The sequence below is a fragment of the Pteropus vampyrus genome, unplaced genomic scaffold (genome assembly GCF_000151845.1).
Source record: "Pteropus vampyrus isolate Shadow unplaced genomic scaffold, Pvam_2.0 Scaffold2, whole genome shotgun sequence".
Classification (NCBI taxonomy): Eukaryota; Metazoa; Chordata; class Mammalia; order Chiroptera; family Pteropodidae; genus Pteropus; species Pteropus vampyrus.
The window spans coordinates 22,198,177-22,218,694 of NW_011888783.1; the positions used below are offsets into that span (position 1 = coordinate 22,198,177).

At 31.5% G+C, this 20,518-nt stretch overlaps 1 protein-coding gene across 1 annotated transcript in view; it reads left to right on the forward strand.

Moving 5' to 3' along the window:
- Nucleotides 1–20,518, forward strand: part of SCN1A (sodium voltage-gated channel alpha subunit 1) — a 129,394-nt gene that overhangs the window by 96,328 nt on the left and 12,548 nt on the right. The window contains 5 exon segments of the mRNA XM_011360191.1: nt 3,753–3,873; nt 6,366–6,520; nt 8,324–8,497; nt 10,877–10,999; nt 18,790–19,071. Coding sequence (XP_011358493.1) covers nt 3,753–3,873; nt 6,366–6,520; nt 8,324–8,497; nt 10,877–10,999; nt 18,790–19,071 — 855 coding nt within the window.

Genomic DNA, 20,518 nt, shown 5'->3' on the forward strand with positions numbered 1-20,518 from the left:
TGAAACAAAACTTAGCAACAAGAAATATTCTATGTAGATCCTTCAAATAAAATTATAGTGACCTATGTAGTAATCTTCCAGGCTGCCATGCAATACCATACACTGGATGGCTTAAACGACCAAAATGTATATTCTCACATTTCTGGAGACTATAAAGTCCGGATCAAGGTGCTAGCAGGGTCAGTATCTGGAGAGAATGCTCTCCTTGGGTTGTAGATGGCTGCCTTCTCACTGTGTGCTCACATGGCTTTTTCTTGGTGTGTGCATGTGGAGAAAGAAAGAGTTTTGATATCTTTTCCTGTTTTTTTTTTTTTTTTTTTTTTTTTAAGAACAGCCCTATCAGATTAGGACACTACCCTTATGGTCTCATTTAATTTTCATCACTACCTCACAGACCTTATCTCCTAATACAGTCACATTGGAAGTTAAGTCTTCAACATATTAATTTTAGGAGAACACAATTCAGTCCAGAGCAATGTACTTAGAAATATTAAGCTAAAATTCTAATGGATATAAAAGATAATTCAAAAGAAGTCTAGAACAAAACACCTTCACTTCCCATTTATTGTAGAGAAATCTCAAAAATGGGAAGGTGCCCTTTAGGTTACATAGTCTAAATTTTTTTAAAATTTTATTTTATTAGTTTCAAGTATACAGTACATTGGCTCGACATTTATATAGTTTATAAAATGATCCCCTAATCGCTCCTTCTCTCCTCTGGCTCTCCACCTAGCCAATACATTAATGCTAACTGCATTCACTATGCCATGCTCCCCATTCCCGTGACCATCTATCATCTACTAATTTGTACTTCTTTAACCCTTCACCCCATTCTCCCAGCCCCCCAAGCCACCCTCCCCTCTGTTCATCACCAAATTGTCCTCTATATTCCTGAGTCTGTTTTTGATTAGTTTGTTCTTTTTGTTCCTTAGATTCTGCATATAAGTGAAATCATATGATATTTATCTTAAAAACTTCTTTACACACCTTACTTTCTTAGAGCAGTTTTGGGTTCGCAGAAAAATTGAAAGATAGACTCCCCATATACCCCCTGTCACCACAAATGCGTAGCCTCCCCCATTATCAACACCTCCCAACAGAGTGGTACATTTGTTACAGTTGATGAACCTACTTCCACACATCATTATCACTCAAAGTCTGTAGTTTACATTAAGGTTCACACTTGGTACTGTACACTTTATGGACAAAGAGACAAATTGTTACGGTATCATGTAGAGCGATTTCACTGCCATAAAAATCCTCCCTAGCCAGTAGACATTTATTAAATATTTGTTAAATACGTTATTTAACATTAAAAATTAATGTCAAAAGAACACTAGAGAATCTATGCTCAATTCAGCAAAATGAATTTAATAATGGAAATTACTTATTTGATTTACAATTTTGGTTTCTAGTTTGGGAATTATAATTACAATAATTTTACAGACTTTTTTATCTATGACTTATTTGCATCACAATAATTTTCTGTTGATCCAATATATGATGAGTGCTATGTTTATTTTGTTTATATCTAATCATCGATACAAAAATTCATGTCTGACACACTTTAAAGCAGAATTCAGAGTATATTAGAGTTTTAGTCCTCCACTTTCACCTCTACCCTGGGCATATGTTTGACTAACACTAGATTTCACAATTAATATGAACAATTTAATGTTAGTAAATATGAGTTATCCACTGAAGATTGTCCTTCCAACATATGACTTAATGAAGAAATTATCTGGGTTTTAGGGATGATATGGGAATTAATGAGTTAATATTTAACTTTTCTAGCTACTCTGTGAAAATGATAAATCTCAGGATAGTGTCTTTCTCTTTGATATTGGTGCTTTGTTGAAAGTATTTAATAGAGGTCATTTTAATTTTTAATGCGCTTAGTGTACTTTAGAAATATTTACTAATGCACAATGTACACAATAAAATATTAATATTTTTGAGGTTGTAGAGCATCTCATTTGTGTATGTTTTAAGATATATATCTTAAATATATAAACATAGCTATAACAATAGTAAAATGTTCACCTATAAAATAGTACATGCCTAGCTTAAAAATAAGTATTTTTTTAAAAATTAAAAATATGTATGTATACATATATATACATATATATACACATGCATATTCTGTACCTTTGACTCTTAAATTCCAGATTTATTTTTAATATATTTTTATCACTTATTATAGATTGAACTCTTAAACCCTATCTCTCAGCTCCATGTAACAAACCAAGTCTAACATAAGAGCATAAACATCCTAAGATCAAGACAGAGAACAAGAAAAAAATCATGTAATCATTTACTTTTTAAAAAATACTGTAGAGTGTTTTACTTGCTTTGCTTTGTTTTACTTCATGCTCAAGGTCAAAATCATTTGCTTCGGTAGAGAACATTTTTAAAAAGAGGAAATGTTGCATAAAGCCCCTGAGAAGGAAAAATGTTCTTACCATCAAGATGTAGTTATTAAGTGGTTATTAACTCTCCTGGTGTCCAAGACAATGTGTATATATCAGGTATAATGTGGTCCCTGCATTTTCTGGGCTCTCTAGCCTGCCAAAAATACATGGACAATACAAGTCAGTATAGAATTTAGCTGTTGAGAGTCGTGTGTGAAAATATACATATTTTCAAATGAACTAGCTCATTTTGAAAGTCAGTAAATTAAAGATTGATTAATGGTTTAGTAAACATTAAAATGGATTTTTACAATAATCTATTAATCTCAAAAACTGTGAGAACCAATTGTTTTATTATGTGAGTGGCAAATTTCAAAATTAAATTAAATTTTAATTTAAGAACAAAACGTGAAAAATTAATTGACCCTATTGACTTTTTCAAATCAATAAAATTCTTCTTTGAGAATGTTTTAGTTTTGCTGTTATCCAATTTCTTTAGTATTTTTTCTGAATTTATATCTCATGTACTGATGTACAAATGGACTCTTTCCGCACATCTAAAAATCTTTTCCTTCCCTTTTTGAGTAATCGTGTTATTACTCCAATCAAATAAAGAACTCAAAGCCACTTTATCTTTGAGTTTAACGATGAGAAATATTTTAATAAAAGTATGCTGGTTGCAAGCATTTTAATAACATTCTTTTAGCCTATGATAAAACAAAGAAAAATTAAATAAGGACATTGGTAACTTGAATAATATAAATAATAAAAGTAAATATGCTATAAATATATATTATATCAAAAATTACATTTACCGAGAATTCTTATTTTCAAGTGCCCATGGTATATTTAAATAAATTAACAATATACTGAATCTCAAAGTAAACCTCAATAAATTCAGAACAGCAACTTTGTATAAGGTATTTGTGTCAAATTCAAAATGGTGTTATTATCTAATCACGATGTAGTTAAACTAGAAATTAATAATAAAATAATAGAAAAAAATCTAACCACTTTAAAATTAAGAGATTTCCTTCTAAACAAATATTGGGGCTTCTCTAATTCATAGGAGAGTGATTTGCTTAGTACATGTTTCTGATGGCCATTTATAACTTCATAACATAGCAATCTGATTTCATATTTATATTGTGAATTATGAATTGAATTAACATAAACGATTTCTTTCTTTTTTCTTATCCAATCTCTCTTTTGCTCTAAACTTAAAATCTCTTCAATTTAAGGAGATTCGAATTAGTTCATAGTACTAATCCTTTCTTGCTAGACTATTTATTAGTTACCAGAATTAAAGTGATTTACTTTTTATGTCCATCTCACACACAGAAACTTAACGAAAGCAGTAGCTCATCTGAAGGCAGCACTGTAGACATTGGTGCACCTGCAGAAGAACAGCCTGTGGTGGAACCTGAAGAAACCCTTGAACCTGAAGCCTGTTTCACTGAAGGTAAAGAAAATGACCCCCGTGTTAATTTTCCATTTATAGAGTGCAGTTGATGGGCCACTCATAATAGAATAGAACTTTATAGTAGATCTATTTTAATTACCTCTAATATGCTAACAGATTTATTTTTTCTAATTTATTTTTTATTGAAATTATTGGGGTGACATTGGTTATTAAAATCAAATAAGTTTCAGGTGTACAATTTAACAATATGTCATATGTATATATATTGCATTGTGTGTTCACCACCCAAAGTTAGATTTCCTTCCATCACCAAATATTTGACCCCTTTTTACTTCTATCTACCTCCCCTCTCCCCTACTTCCCTCGGGTTATAAATCCACTGTTCGTGTCCATGAGTCTCTGTTTGTTTGTCATGTTTGCTTATTGCTCTCAGTTATATCCCACATATAAGCGAAATCATATAGGTCTCAATTTTTCTGTCTGACTTATTTCACTTAGCATGATTATCTCAAGATCCATCCATGTGGTCATAAATGGCAGTATTTCATCATTCCTTATGGCTGAGTAAAATTCCATTGTATGTATGTACCACATCTTCTTTATCCAATCATCTATCATAGGAGACTTCAGTTGTTTCCATGTCCTGGCCACTATGAATGCGCTTCTATGAACATCAGGGTGCATATATCTTTGCAGATAAATGTTTTCAGACTTTGGGGGTAAATACCCAGAAGAGAGATTGCTAGGTCGTATGGTAATTCTACTCTTAATTTTTTGAGGAACCTCCATACTGTTTTCCGTAGTGACTGTACCAATTTATATTCCCACTGGCAGTGTATGACGGTTCCATTTTCCCTACAAGCTCTCCAACACTTGTAATCACTTATCCTGTTGATGATAGCCATTCTAACAGGTTTGTGGTGGTATCTCATTGTGGTTTTGATTTGCATTTCTCTAATAGTTAGTGAAGTTGAGCATCTTCTCATATGTCTGTTGGCCATTTGCTAACAGATTTAAAATCTATTGTTACGTTTTGGTTTTCTCTACCCATTAGGTATAAAAGATCATGAACATGGAGAAAAAAATACTTTAATATAATCAAAAATAATGACTAAGATTTCATTTTAAAAATAAAATGGTGATTTCACAATAAGTTGGCATCTTAAACACTAGTCAAAATTCTCCTACACAGAGTTTGCCTTTAAAATAACTTTCTATTAAAATTAAATGAGTTGTAAATGCTAAGCTGTTTTTTTTAGTGAAACCATCATTTTCCAATGCTAGTTGGATGAAACAGGAAATAAGCACTGCCCAATAGCTGATACCTGAACAGTATCTAGTTGAGCCTGGTACAATATGGACAATAAATCTTAAGAGCTTTGTTTTCCCTGTGACTAGTATTTCCCATGGTCTGATTTTCTTGGGAATTTGAGTTTTGAAGCAATGAATATATTTGCATATATTCTATTTAGAGATCGATTTCCTGTGTAAATTATACACATCACTCAAAGTCCTTCTCAAATGACCTTCATCTGACCACGGTGGAAAAGAGCTTCTTATTTTGCTCAACAGCTATATTTAATTCTCCTGATAACTAATCATGTATTCTCTTATGAGAGCTCTTCTCTTTCTCTTTTGAACTGTCACATGTATCTTTACTGCCTTTTTTTCCTCTCTTCTTCCTTTTCTTCCCTTTCCTTTCCTTTCTCTCTTTTCTTCCAGCATACTTGACTTCTTCCTTGAGGCAGAATTCCTGTGTTTACATATTTTCTTGAAAACTTGAATGTAATGTTCTTGGGGGCCAGGTCCATGTTCTGTACCTTTTCTTCTTTTTTCTTCCCTTTTTTTCTTTTCTTCCTTCCTTCCTTCCTTCCTTCCTTCCTTCCTTCCTTCCTTCCTTCCTTCCTTCTTTTTTTTTCTGTATCCTCCATGGTGCTTACAGATACCTGTTGATTTAATTCTTATGTTGGGAGTGCGTGATAGTAGTGTAAGGAAGGCAATGACAAATCAAAGCAGAGCCACGAAAATTACATTTTGGTGAACTAAATTAATTTTGAAAATTATATTAGCTCTTCTAGGAGCACCACAAGAAAACCTAAAGAGTTACAAACCCAGCGTTGTTGGGAGAGGTCTGTGTTATTACTCTACACACTCTTTAAAAAGGAAATTTTCTATTTATTATTAATTTCTGTTTTGAATACCTTTTCTAGCATAATTTCAACAAAGTGTAATGGAATGATAGAGTACAAAGCAAAGCTATTTTGCATTTATTTGTACTTTACAAAGTTCTTTCTCGGACAATAATAGTTGAGTCAGAAAAAGCTAGTCTTATTAGCCAGGGAACTAGTTAAAGAGATTGAATAATTTTCACAACTTCACACAGCTAATTATATTGTTTCAATGCCAGGCTTAGAGAGTTATCCTAGCAAGATAGAAATGACAATAGTGGTGAGAAAATGAATCAGGGGCATGCCAAAAGTTATTATTGAAACAGCAGAAGTTCTTTTACATCTTCTTATTTGAATTTGCAGGCTGTGTACAAAGATTCAAATGTTGTCAAATCAGTGTGGAAGAAGGGAGAGGAAAACAGTGGTGGAACCTGAGAAGAACATGTTTTCAAATAGTTGAACATAACTGGTTTGAGACCTTCATTGTTTTCATGATTCTCCTCAGTAGTGGTGCTCTGGTGAGTGAACATTAAGCAAAAGTGGTATGATACAGTTTTAGAATTGTCTAATACTGATGACTTATTAATCCTTTCTATTACAGTGTTTTAGTACCCAATGAATTTTCCCCCTGAACACTCATTGTACATCCATTTCTATTTCTGTGACATCAACAATCACCACTGTTTAATAAATCCCAGTTATCTCTACTTATGACTTCTTTCTTAAACATACATACATCTCCATATCTATCCATCCACCCATTTACCCTCCCACCCATCTACTCACCCACCCACTCATCTACCCACTAACCTACTCTTCTACCCATCTCCAATACATTTTTAATTACCCATTTCATATCTTCCAGACTATAGACTTAATGTATAACTATGCATTTCTAAATTTACTTTTACTATTAATTTTTGCTTATTTTTAAGTAACCTAGAAAATTTGTCTCTCCCATTTATTCATTATAACCAAAGAATATGAATATTCATTTACTTATATTTTAATAAGAAAGTGAGCATGGCAACTAGAGTGTAGTTAATGGAAGTCCTATGACTGGGAATATATAACTTCTAAGTTCTGATGAATTCTGTTTCTGAATGGTATTATTATTATCTTTTTATAGACAGTCAATAAGTTCTTAGGGACCAATTCTCTCTGTCTCTTTTGAATTATGTTGCTATTCTTATGCTACTCAGGAAACAAAGAATATTGGTAACAATAAATATTGGGCAGTGTGCCTAAGTGATTCATTTAAAGATTGGTTTCTCTTTATATGAAATGTTCTTTACATCAGAATCAATTTACATTTGTATAAATATAATTTACAAAAATATAAAATATAACATATAAATAGCATTTTAGATAAACACTGACACAAATGGAATACTTAAGCCATAAAATAGATGATAGATAGATAGTAGATTGATAGATAGATAGATAGATAGATAGATAGATAGATAGATAGATAGAAGACAGATAATAGATTAGATGATGGATAGAACTTGCCTGATTGAAAAACAATTATTTAAGTTTCTTTAACTTAAGTTTATAACTAAAATACAGACCTACATTTTCCTAAATATTCCTCTGATGAAATAAATTTTCTCTGTATGCAACTTTAGATGAGAAATAGTCTTTTGCCATTGAAATGAATGTGAGATTTAGACGTAAACTATCAAAGAGAGATTCATATTAGAAGAATACATATTGCGGTCTAAATGAAAAGTAATTTCATTTTACCATCATTGTCATACAAAATCTCTGCTGAGAAATATAAACTATCAACAAAGTGAAAGAAGAAAAGGAGACAAATGAACCCAATTATGCAGTAAAATTGAACAATGTGATGACCAATTACAATTTCTGCTTTGTGAAAAATATAAGCTTCACTTTTTCTCTCTTTAGCATCCATTCTATGGCGAAAGAAAAAAATCCAAAAGGGAAAAGCAAAAAAAATGAAACAAAAGGAATAAATAATTACAAGTTGGAGTAGCACCATCAGGATATGACGAGAACTATTTCCCAATAGGTCAAATTAATTCAATAGATTTATACTTTCACTTTTTTCTTCCAGCTGTAATATCAGTGGAGAGTATAACTTTTCCCTTGAGTCATTCAAAGATCTTTGAGAGGAAATAAAGTGGCAATAGCTACTGTTCCTCTACCCTCCTATTCCAATGGGATGTCATATATATATTCTCTTATGAGAGCTCTTTCATATATATATATATATGAAAAAACATATACGATTTTTAAAAAGTAGCTTATAAAGTATAATAGTTTAGAAAGCTAAAATGTATAACTTATCTTTATAGGCATTTGAAGATATATATATTGATCAGCGAAAGACAATTAAGACAATGTTGGAATATGCCGATAAAGTTTTCACTTACATTTTTATTTTGGAAATGCTTCTAAAATGGGTGGCATATGGCTATCAAACTTACTTCACCAATGCCTGGTGTTGGTTGGACTTCTTAATTGTCGATGTGAGTATCCTTCATATTTTGTCTTGCATTCAAGGTAATTTGTCTTATCTATATACTAATTCCAAAATAATGAATCTCTTACCACCATGTTGTGTTGACAAGATATGCTACTTAATTTACACAAAGAATTCACTGAATGAAAGTGTAGTTTTGTAAGAATAGGCGAATTTAGTACTGATTCAGCATTGTGGGGATGGGATTTATGGTGCTGATCTAGGATAAAAAGCTGAAAAGTAGTTTGTAGGGAAAGTGGAGAAATAGGGTATGTTGTTTAAATTCCTTATAATGTGAATTAGGCAGACTTGAGTTTGAATCTCAGGCCCACCACCAGTGGCTGTGTGCCAGTGAGTAAGGTATTTGGCTCCCAACTCTATAAATTTTGATACTAGTACATGTGGTGTTAAAGGCACATAATAAACAATGACGATGGTGGGAGCTCCTGTCAATTTTTAAAAATTCTCTTTGATCTCAAAGTTTTCAAAGGATAGCTTTAAAGAGTATATAACATAGATTATAACTTCATTATAGGAAGTCAGGTGTACAGAGTGTAGGGACAAACCACTTTATGCAGTGATGAGAGTTTCCTTAGAATATAAACTAGATCCTCGTCATGGACAATGTACTAAACAGCACGTCAGAGAATTTGTATACCTTATGATTAATACATTTTCCCTAAAACAAGTAGCTGCCTTTAAGATTCATTAACCATCATGTGTCATGTTATCAATTTGGCATCATTTCAGCTTTAGAAAAGTATGTCTAAAATATCACAGACTTTATAGGCAACAGTTTTATTCCCAAAAGATAATAATTGAGCAGGTCTATGCAGTTTTCTCATGGAAAGTATTTCTAGAGTTGAGTCCCGCATACATTATGTCTTGTTAATTCTGAACAAAGGCAAAGCCAGAGCTATTTGAAAAGCTTAATAATGTTACTATAAAACAAATAAATTGAGAGAAATCTTAAAAGTCTTGCTTCATCATATCATAAATAGAAAAAGTTTCTAGTATTGACGTTTCAAGCATTAGAAGCTATATTTCGACTCCTCATAATTTTTCACACTAGATTTTCAATGTAAATATAATTCAACCTTTTGAAACTTCCTGAGCTTTACTTTTCTCTATTATGCTTATTATATATCTAAACTTTTTATTAGAAAAATGAATATTTCATTGATTATTATAGTTGGTTTTTAATAATGATTTTGGAAATATTTTAGGAAAATAAAGCTGTAGATCATTTTGTAGTTTTGCAATAATAATTTCATTTTTCAATGTTCTATTTTATTTATATCATAAGAATCAGTGAATCACTCTAAAAAAACACAAAAGGAATTATAGCACACCTAAAGTATTGTAAAAAGTATACTAAATGTATACTTAATACACTTAAAAATAGAGAATTTTGCAAAAATGGTGTCCAGTGTATTTGGAACTGTCCAATACTAGCCACCTTCAGATGAAAGAAATTTTAAATGTTTGGATATGGAGTTTTGGTAAATTGTTTATTTAGAGAATTCAGTACTTAACAGTTTTGTTTCTTAGTCATTGCATAGTTCATACAAATGAAGTAAATTTGTTGATTTATTTATTTGGTAAAAATTTATTGTTTGGCCATTTGGGGCCAGGGACCATGGCAGAAGCTGTAAATTAGTATAGAAAAAAATGAGGAAGTTTCATGATGGAATTATTTCTTAGGTTATATTTATTTAAATAGAAATAAACTTTAGATAAGTGAAAACACAAGTTATTAGCAAGACAAGTAAAGAAACCCCTTCCAAAAATCAACTGCAAAATTAGTATGATTTAGCATGTTAATTTCTGAGAGTTATCAGTTATAATTAGTTGAACATACCAACACTAAATAAAGATTTCTTGCTTTTTCTAATACAATAGCAGTTTTTATATTTTATTTAGCCATGGGTAAAGCCCTAAATATAGCAGCGACTTAATAAAGAAAGGATAACCCATAACATTCACTTTGATTTTTTAATTAATTTTTATTTTGTTTTTTCTAACGAATAGCTCTAATAATAAATTAATGAGCAATTAATAAATTACATGACATTCGAGGTTTTTTTATTCAACTAGCTTTTAATTAACATCTTGAAAGCTTTCTTGCATCAAACTGAAAATATTTTCCTAAAATTTTAAAGTGTTTACTGAAAATATGCAACCATTCATCTTCTGAATAAGTATAAACAAAAAATCCTATATGTAGTATTACATAGTAACTACAAATTGAATGACAACAATTCTATCTATCTATCTATCTATCTATCTATCCATCTATCTATCTATCTATCTTCTATCTATCTTTCATCTATCTATCTATCATCTATCATCTATATATCTATCTATTTTTTTTTCTTTTTTGCAGGTTTCTTTGGTCAGTTTAACAGCAAATGCCTTAGGTTACTCAGAACTTGGTGCCATCAAATCTCTCAGGACACTAAGAGCTCTGAGACCTCTAAGAGCCTTATCACGATTTGAAGGGATGAGGGTAAGGAAACTGAAAGAACTCGAAGTGTTGCATACAGTCAAAATTAAATTTAATTAATTTTAAAAAGGAAAACCCATGCATGCAAAGGAATGGCAAATCCTTGCAAAATTGTTACTTTATCTTTCTATCTGTTGCATATTTACTTCTAGGTGATATGCAAGAGAATTTAGGCCTCCTTGAAATGATAAGTTATCATTTATCGCTGTGCTTATTAAAATGACTTTGTTTCCTAATTCATCTTGGGAGTTTCCTTATAAAACTGTATACAAAAAAGCAAATGCACTATTAAAGTACTATGTGTAATGATATCATAATAATCAACTAAAGAGAATTTGACATCATATGTTTCTCATTTGTGATGATCTACACTGTACGTAATGAATTTTATTGAAAATAATGTGAACCACACATGTACCTAAGAATAAGCATAAAGGAAAAAATAAAAAGTCGTTCAGAATTTTGTCTGTATAATGCCAAAGTTTGCATTATTTTAATATACTCAAGGGTAGATATTAAATATTGACTGAATTTTAAACTTTTAAAAAAGTTATATTCAATATAGCCTCAATTTGTAACTTCAATAATCTTCTTAATTTATATAAATAGCAATAGTGACTTAAAGATTTCATATATATATGTCTTCACAATTTTTATGACAATGAAGTAAAACATTTATAGCATAATGAACATAAAACATAATTTTGACTCATTACCATAGATGATTCATAAATTAACCATAACTTAAATCTAATTTATCAGAATCACATGGAATTTTATATTTCTTCTTCTTAGGAAATATTGTCATTTCCTATGATTCATAACAGATTACAAATTTTGCCATTATCGACTTATTATTTTCCATGCTTTTTCGAAAGCATGAAACATTAATATAGAAAATGTTTAACATAAAAAAGTAGTTTTTTTTAAAAAAATCAAATTTTTTTCTGCAAAAGCAGACACTGAATCCAGTGTGATTCCAATAGAAAAACATTGCTTTTCTATTGCCTAAGGTTTAGTTTTATTTATAGAAACTAAGCTGTATCATAAATTTCCATTTTCATTTTCTAGGTTGTCGATAGCCTTATGTGTTCTTCTGAAACAAAATATATTATAAATATCACTTTTTCAAACATAAGACTTGTCTTCAATTTCCCTATAAAAGTTTTCCTCATTAAAAACAATTTAACGTGATATAGTATACTCTTATTTTATTTCTCAGAGAAATTCATATATTTTTACTAAAATTTAAAAAATATTCTCTCCAGGGTATGTGAAAATTAAGTTCAGTTTCCAATTAAAATATTACTTCTTTCTGTTTCAGACTGGCAGTTTCAGACAGGAGAAAAATGTTGTTTTTATACATTCTCCTTGAAAACGTGTCACCTGAATCAAAGTACAGTAGTTGCTCCTTATCCGAGGTTTCACTTTCCACAATTTCAGTTACCCACAGTCAACCGCTGTCTAAAAATATTAAATGGGAACTTCCAGGAATAAACAACTCATAAGTTTTAAATTGTGTGCCATTATGAGTAAAGTTATGAAATCTCACACCATCCAGCTCCATCCCACCCAGGACATGAATCATCTCTCTGAAGAGGGAGATAGTCACTTAGTCATCCTGGTATTAAATTAACTATCATATTATCACTGTCCTTGTGTTCAGCTAACCTTTATTTTATTTAATAATGGCCCCAAAGCACAAGATATTTTGTGAAAAGAGAGATATTTTGAAAGTACAATAAAATATTTTGAAAAAGAGAGACCACAGTCACATAATTTTCATAATATGTTGTTATAATTGTTCTATTTTATTATTAGTTATTGTTACTTTATCTTTATCATAGGCATGTATGTATAGGAACAAACAGTATACATAGGGTTTGGTACTGTTCACGGCTTCAGGCATCCACTGGGGGTCATAGAATGTATTTCCTGTAGATAAGAAAGGACTATTGTAATACATTGTAAAAGTCTCATAAAATCTGAAGAATGCTAAGCATGAGACTAATAGAAACATTTCAAAATTGACCATGAGTCAATTGGCCATATACTCCTCTATTTAACACTTTATTTTCATAACAAAGTTCGTCCTGTAGGTTTACATTTAGTTTTTACAAAAATAACTTTATAATTATTTATCAGTAATGCTTTTTATATTATAAAGAGAGGTTAATTTTTGAAACTTAGAGTTTTAAAGCCATAAACTCCTTTTAAATGCTGATAGGAGATGAGCTAATCATTTACATTAACTGATTCATAAATATGGTTCCTTGCCTCATAATGACAACAGAAACACAACCTTAAAATGGCTAATCATTTCAACGTGTGTTTGGCATTGTAGAGACAAAATAACTTGAATATTGATTCCGTTTTCTGCGTTTTTGGTGTTTGAGTTTTTTGACTTTATGAAAAATGTAATCATGGATGATGGTGAGGATGGAGATAATAACAATGATTATAATTGGGAAGTGAAATTTGGATATATTCAGAAACTCTCATTTTATTTTTTTCTCTAGCAGTATAAAATCACAATAGCTGTATAAAAGTGTAAATCAGGCATTCGTTTAATTTTTATTGTTTTGTCATGTTTTCAAAGCATGTGCTTTAATGCAACATTACCAAATAAAGCATGTTGTACAATGCTTGATAGGAAGTTAGAAAGTAATAAATTATCATCACGTTGCACTTTATGTTTTGCATGTTTTATGCACATTCTGGCTGACAGCTTTTTAAAATTTATTGTATTTCAAATTTCCAGTCCAAATTTTTCAACTTATAAAATTGAACTGAGTGAATTGATGTCGTGACTATCTAGAGTAAAATAAAATTTGTACTTAAATTTGTATTTTTAACTTCCTAATCTAGGAAATCATGAAGACCTTTTCAAAAGAACTCAAGGCTTGATTGTTAGGGAAACAGACAGAGAGCATCATATACAAAAAGTAACACCAAATGTTCTGTCATATCAGATTTCTAACTATTAACAAACTATATATTTCTATTTTATATAGGATAATCTTGCTCCAACTTGGATGGGGTGGAGCGCTGGTTCCTCCCCTCAGCCCTTTATTATGGGTACTGTATTACCCCTTTTGCTACCTTTCATCCTTTCACTGTGACTTTGTATAGTGGGATGAGGGAGGGGTTGGGAAGGGGACTATTGTACCACAGTAGGCAAAATACAGTATTTAGATTCTAATCCCCTTATTTTTAACTGTCTTGAATTTTCTTTCTAGAAAAATACCTTTGTGAATTTACCCTCTGTGGATTTAAACCCCAACTCTGGATATCGTTAAGTTTCCTGAATATGATTTAGTTATTTACATATTGATTTATCCATTGACCGGGAGTTTGATTGGTGATAATGGGGGATCTTGATTTAGAATGATTGGGTGAAAATATTAACTTGTCAAGTTGATGATGCTGTTTGAGGCATAAAACCCTTGTCATTTTCTACATTGGTCCGAGTCCTGAAAATTGCCAATGAAATATCAGCAGTCGATTCTTTGCCTTGTTGATATATGTGAGCAGATAGATGCTAGGGTACAATATTTCTGGATTCATAAGACTGGTATTGACTGTGTGACCATTCTTATTTTTTATTAAGTGTAAGTTTATAGGGGTTATTTTCAAAATGTACCAACACAAAAATATATCAAGAAAGAGTTGAGTAAGCACATAATTTATGTTTAAATGCAAAAAAGTTAATATAAAAGGACTTATTTGAATTACGCAGACTGGAACACCCACCTGGAAATAAAACAAAAGCATCTTATTATGTGTATTAAGATAGTATTTAATGCATAAACTCACTTCTTAGAATAAGTCACTCCCAACTAACTTCTTAGGATCTTAGGTGATATCACAGTGAAAACATAAATCTACGTTTTATTTTTGAAATTTAGAAATAATGCGCGAGAAGGAGAGTTTTTATTTTTGAGGGAGAATAAAAGTTGAAATTTTTATCTGGATAATTGATGTATCATATCTTTCAAAAATAATTACCTTAAACCTCATAACAAAAATAATCATTAGATTTTTTTAGAAGATTCTATTATTCTTCATACTTAATGTGTGATTTCTACTTTGCTTACTTTTAATTTTTATACATGTAGTTTTTTCTATATTTCAAGTAGAGAAACATTAGAATCCACTGATTCGAAGTTCAAAAACAGTTTGTTCAGATGAGATTATTTCTGTATGTATCAAAATTCCTCACATTAATTTACATATGTAATTGTCAATTCCTCATTTTGTACTGATTGAATCAAAAGTGCAGATAATGAACCAGAAACGGAAAGAGTTCCTATTAGAATTATTTGTGTTAAAGTAGAGAAATTCTATTTGATGACACTTTACAAAACGTTTCTGAGAAAAAGCAACCTCTAGTATTAATTCATTAAGATAGTTCCTTTATTACACATCTCCTTTTTGCAGCCTGGAACCTCAATCTGTTCTTTCCAATTTGTTCAGGCCAATTCTGCCTAGGGCCTTCACCACGTAGGAACCAATTACTGTAGCTCCCTGGAGGCTGAAAAGAGTTAATACACTTCCCTTGGTGCTGAACCAAGGAACGGCTTTGGGCTCTTGGGAAAAGACAGTCCTTTCCTTGATTCTTCATTGCCTAATTTAATAAAATTTTAAATATGAATGAGCCTTTGTATAGTAAATTCCCTAATACTATGTGAAATGATTTCCAAAATAGTTTTTTTTATCTTCATAAAAATAAACCTTTTCTCTGGGCCAAATGTATATCAACACTGTAATCATACTCTGAAAGACACTGCTACAGGGCATTTCCATCATGAATTCTGTAGGGTTAATTTTAACAGCCAAATAAATCCCCTTTTCATAGCAAATCTCTCAGACCTGTTAGCTAATCTCCAATTTTTTGTGTGCCCAGCTCTTCATTCTCATTCCATATCCAGAAATAACATTTTTAAATTATGCTTTGATCAATAAATGCTAAGCTAATCTTTACTTCATACATTCATTCATTCATTCAATAAACCATTTTTGTATTTTTCTATTAACTATTCTGTTAGGTTCCTATATTCAAAGCACAGTAGGCCATAGAGAATTCACAAATATATATTTGCATCTTAAATTGGAAAAAGAAAAAGCTTATTAGTTTTGAAGATAACAGGAATGTAATGAACTCTACTACAGAGCAATACGAGTACCAGATAAGTGTGAACAACACTAAGGAAATTAGTGCAGTTCAGTGGAAAGAGTACTACATGCTACTTTTAGTCTACTTTCTGAACTTAACCTATCTCAGCCTCATTTTCCTCATTTGCCAAATGAGGACACAATACTAAATTATCTCTATGGTTTTGACCAGCACTGGAATTCTGATTCTTGGATTCAAAAGAAGAAACATTCATCTTTGTTTTGGAGGCTAAACTGAAGGAGAGAAGTTAGGCTCCATGAAAAAGGTGCTGCTTGAACTAAAGCAGGTGCTGCTTATGAGATAAAGGTGGTGCTTGTGAGAAGAAAGAGTGTTTCAGAAAGGGAGACACTGGACAAGGAATTTCAAAGGAAATTCTAGGGTAATTATATTAGCATGTGGTAATTATATTAGTTGGGTTGTCATGAAGGGTAGGTGGCTAGAGAATTTAAAACTAGAAATGTAGGTTGTGGAGTGATTTGAATATCAAGATAAGGAAAAGTATCCGATAATGACTGGGAGCCATTAAATAATTTTAAAATGAGACTTGGGGAAGATTAATTCATCTTACATGGATCGAAGGAGGGAGAAAGTTAGAAGATTCTACCAGTAGTGCAAGTATGAGCTAATAGAGGCCAGAACTAGGATGGCAAAGATGAAAATGGAAAAGAAGTGACAGAGGTGAGAAAGATTTTGAAGAAAGAAGTGTGAGACCTACAGATTGATGTGAGAAGAAATTTAAGAAATAATTATTGGTAACCAGTGCTCTGCTCATGCTCTAAATTGGCTGTTGTGGGTAAAAATATGCATTTTAAAATGTACTCTGTAAATACAACAGAAATAGCCTTTTTATCTAAATGATAGGCAAACTATTCAGAAAAGGAAAGAAATAAATAATAACTTGATTTCAGCTTTCAAATTTTGAATCCAAGAGAAATCTAAGTGTATCCACACATTTAAAATGAAGTATAAAATAAATATTTCTTCAATCAATTATATTAATACAGATGACCTAGTGAGATAAGGTTAAGTGCCATGTGTCAGCTTGGTAGAATACATAGACCACATCATCCAGATCTGCCTGGATAACTCAACCAACTTAATTTTTTCATGCTCATTCCCCCACCTTTGTCATTAGTGGTTTTATAATTTCCTTTGGCCAATTTATCACACTGTTTTGTAACCCAGGAAGGCCTAGAATTCTTTACATATTTTAAGCGGTGCTCAGAAGCATATGGAATTCACTTATGTGTTTGCTTTTTCAGACAGGCAGTCAAAAAACTTTGTTCTAAAAATACACTAGGACATGGTTCCATAGTGTAGTGGTTAGCATGTTTGCTCTACACGCAGAAGGTCCTGGGTTTGCACCCCAGTGGAGCCGCAGTCCATGGTCTATGGCCATGCCACCCTGAACAAGCCCAATATCTGATCTTGGAAGCTAAGCAGGGCCGAGCCTGGTTAGTGCTTGGATGGGAGACTACCTAGGAAGACCAAGTGCTGTAGGCATAAATAATAATAATAAATAAATTAAATAAAATATAAAAATATACTGACATCAAATGGCAAATAAAAGACATTTTGATGCCTGTTGTTTACTTTGGGGCAGACTGACAAGAGAAATAGGTAGAATTAACTTAGCTATGAAAGTTTAAGTCTGAGGCATCATATGCCACTTATGAGCATTTTGGGGCCTATCTTATTCTCTCTCTTAGTTACTCATGTGCAGCTCCAATGGGATCTATAGAGGTCAAAGCAAGGACAGCCATTTCTACAGAGTTGCCAAATATGAAAACTCAGATTTTTAATTTATGATCCAGCAATAAAGATAAGGGGAAAAATCCATGCTTCTATAGCAAAAGAATAGATAATTATTTAGCACAGTTGATGTAATCACATCAGATTTGGGAACTATATATGACATCCCTCCTCTTCTTATTTTCCTAAGAAACTGATTTCTATTATGTTTCATTTAAAATAAGTTTATTGAATTAAACTCAGTAAATGAAACAACTGACATGACTGGAGCTTGAAATAAACGATGTGATGATCTAATAAAATACGTAATGCTAAATTGTCTTGCTTCTTATGCAAAAAATATTAGTCATAGTAATGCATGAATAATTAAGGACAAAATTATATTAGGTATTTAAAAATTTTTATATTTATACATCTTAATTTTTTAAGTATATTGGTCAAATCAATTTATCCAAATATTTTAGCTTTGTTCTTTAATATATTGCATTTATTAAATGAGTTAATCTGTGATTAGGATTTCCTACTTCTCTTTTTTTCTAATAAACAACATATATTCTGACTTCCTCTGGCAGCAAATTTCTGATGTTTCTTTTCCTTTAACTTTTGAGTACTTCCTCCTCTTTATTTTTAGACTTTTTTATTGTTGTTGTTTCTTTTTCATATTGTCTACATTTGTTTCCCTAAATGTGTTGCTTAAGGAAGAATGGATTTCATTTTAAGATTTTGTTTTTACTTTGCTTTTAAATATCCTAGTTTAAATGCCAATAGTGAAAAAATTAGGAGAACTAAAGGTTACTAGGGGAATGTCTTATCTTTTTTAACCAACAAAAATTCTGACTTTTCTTTTTCTCCATTTGTGTATTAGGTGGTTGTGAATGCCCTTTTAGGAGCAATTCCATCCATCATGAATGTGCTTCTGGTTTGTCTTATATTTTGGCTAATTTTCAGCATCATGGGCGTAAATTTGTTTGCTGGCAAATTCTACCACTGTATTAACACCACAAATGGTGAAATGTTTGAAATCGACGATGTGAATAATCATTCTGATTGCCTAAACCTAATAGAAAGAAATGAAACTGCTCGATGGAAAAATGTGAAAGTAAATTTTGATAATGTAGGATTTGGGTATCTCTCTTTGCTTCAAGTTGTAAGTAAACAGTCTTTTCTCTGAAATTTGTTGATTGTTTGGAATAATAAAAAAAAGTAATAACCTACATCCATCATTTAGTTACTAAGAAGAAAGTTTATAACACATTTCTTTTTTCTAATTTGGATGTGTCAGTACCAGTTTATGAGCCAAAATGGGTGGAAATTACGTAATTTAAGCAGTGCAGACGTAGTTGATAGTGGCCAGATATTTCTGTTCCTTCTGAAGCTCTTTTTCTCTTCTCATATTGCTTTCTCATCCAGTACGAAAAAAAAGTTGATTAATATATCAATAAGTTTATTATTTTTTCTATTGCAATTGAAAAGCTCATTTCACTGATGGATTACACCACCACACTCCCCAAAAGCACAAAGACCTAACATACCGGATTGGATTGTGAGAATTAACGTCTACTGAGTTGTGTCATTTGGATTGAAGATGGGGGGATGATATTTAAGTTTTAGGATCAGATCCTCATAGTGAAATGGAAGTGATACCCGGTAATGCCTGGACACAGAAATGAAACACAAGCAGCTGCTGTCATCGCAAATGAAATTTCAGTACAATTACTTAAGTCTGTTTTATCTAAAGAGTTATATTTTCACTCCTAGGTCTCTAAGACTAATTTACACAATGGAAAAATAGTTCAAAATTTATAAAAATACAAAAGACAGTAGCCCTCTGAACATTTTCATATGATGTTGCTTTTAGCTGCAGCTGCATCACAACAAAGCAGTGGATAAAAGCAGAATCTGAATAGTTCGAAAAACATTATAAAAATACTGCTCTATTTTGGCTGCTGAAACTCTGCTTAAAAAAAAAAAAAAGCTGTATATGTTCTTCTTTTATAATTCTACAGAGTTCTTAGGGCAGAAACCTATTTCTTTTCACCAGGTTATGACTTCAATTGTTCAATCAGGAGACTAACCAAGCAAACAAACCTACACTGGTCAAAACTCTCTTTCAGAAGTGTCTGTACTATTTGTTCCTTTACACATTCTTCCCACCTTCTTGTTGGAAATTCTTATTTCTCTTATGGATGTTTCTGACTTACACTAAATGCCACTGACACATCCAACATTTCCTTCTCTGATAAACAAATAACTTCTATTTTCTAGTTAAGACTTCTTCACCGCTGACATACACCCACCCTTACTTGTCTTTCTTCCTACGACATCCACCAATTCACAAGTGTTAGTGTTATAAAATGTGTATATGCGGGAGATAAAAATATTGAAAGCTTTGTTAGACCTGCTCACTAGCTAAGGAACAATACTCTCAGGCCTATAGGACTCAAAATTCACATCCTAGGACAAATAACAAATCACTGTAAATTATTAGACAGAATCCTTCTTGAATGCCAGTGTCTAAGGTACTATTTTCCACTGTTCTTACCCATATTAACTTATCATAAAAATCCTTCTTGAATGCCAGTGTCTAAGGTACT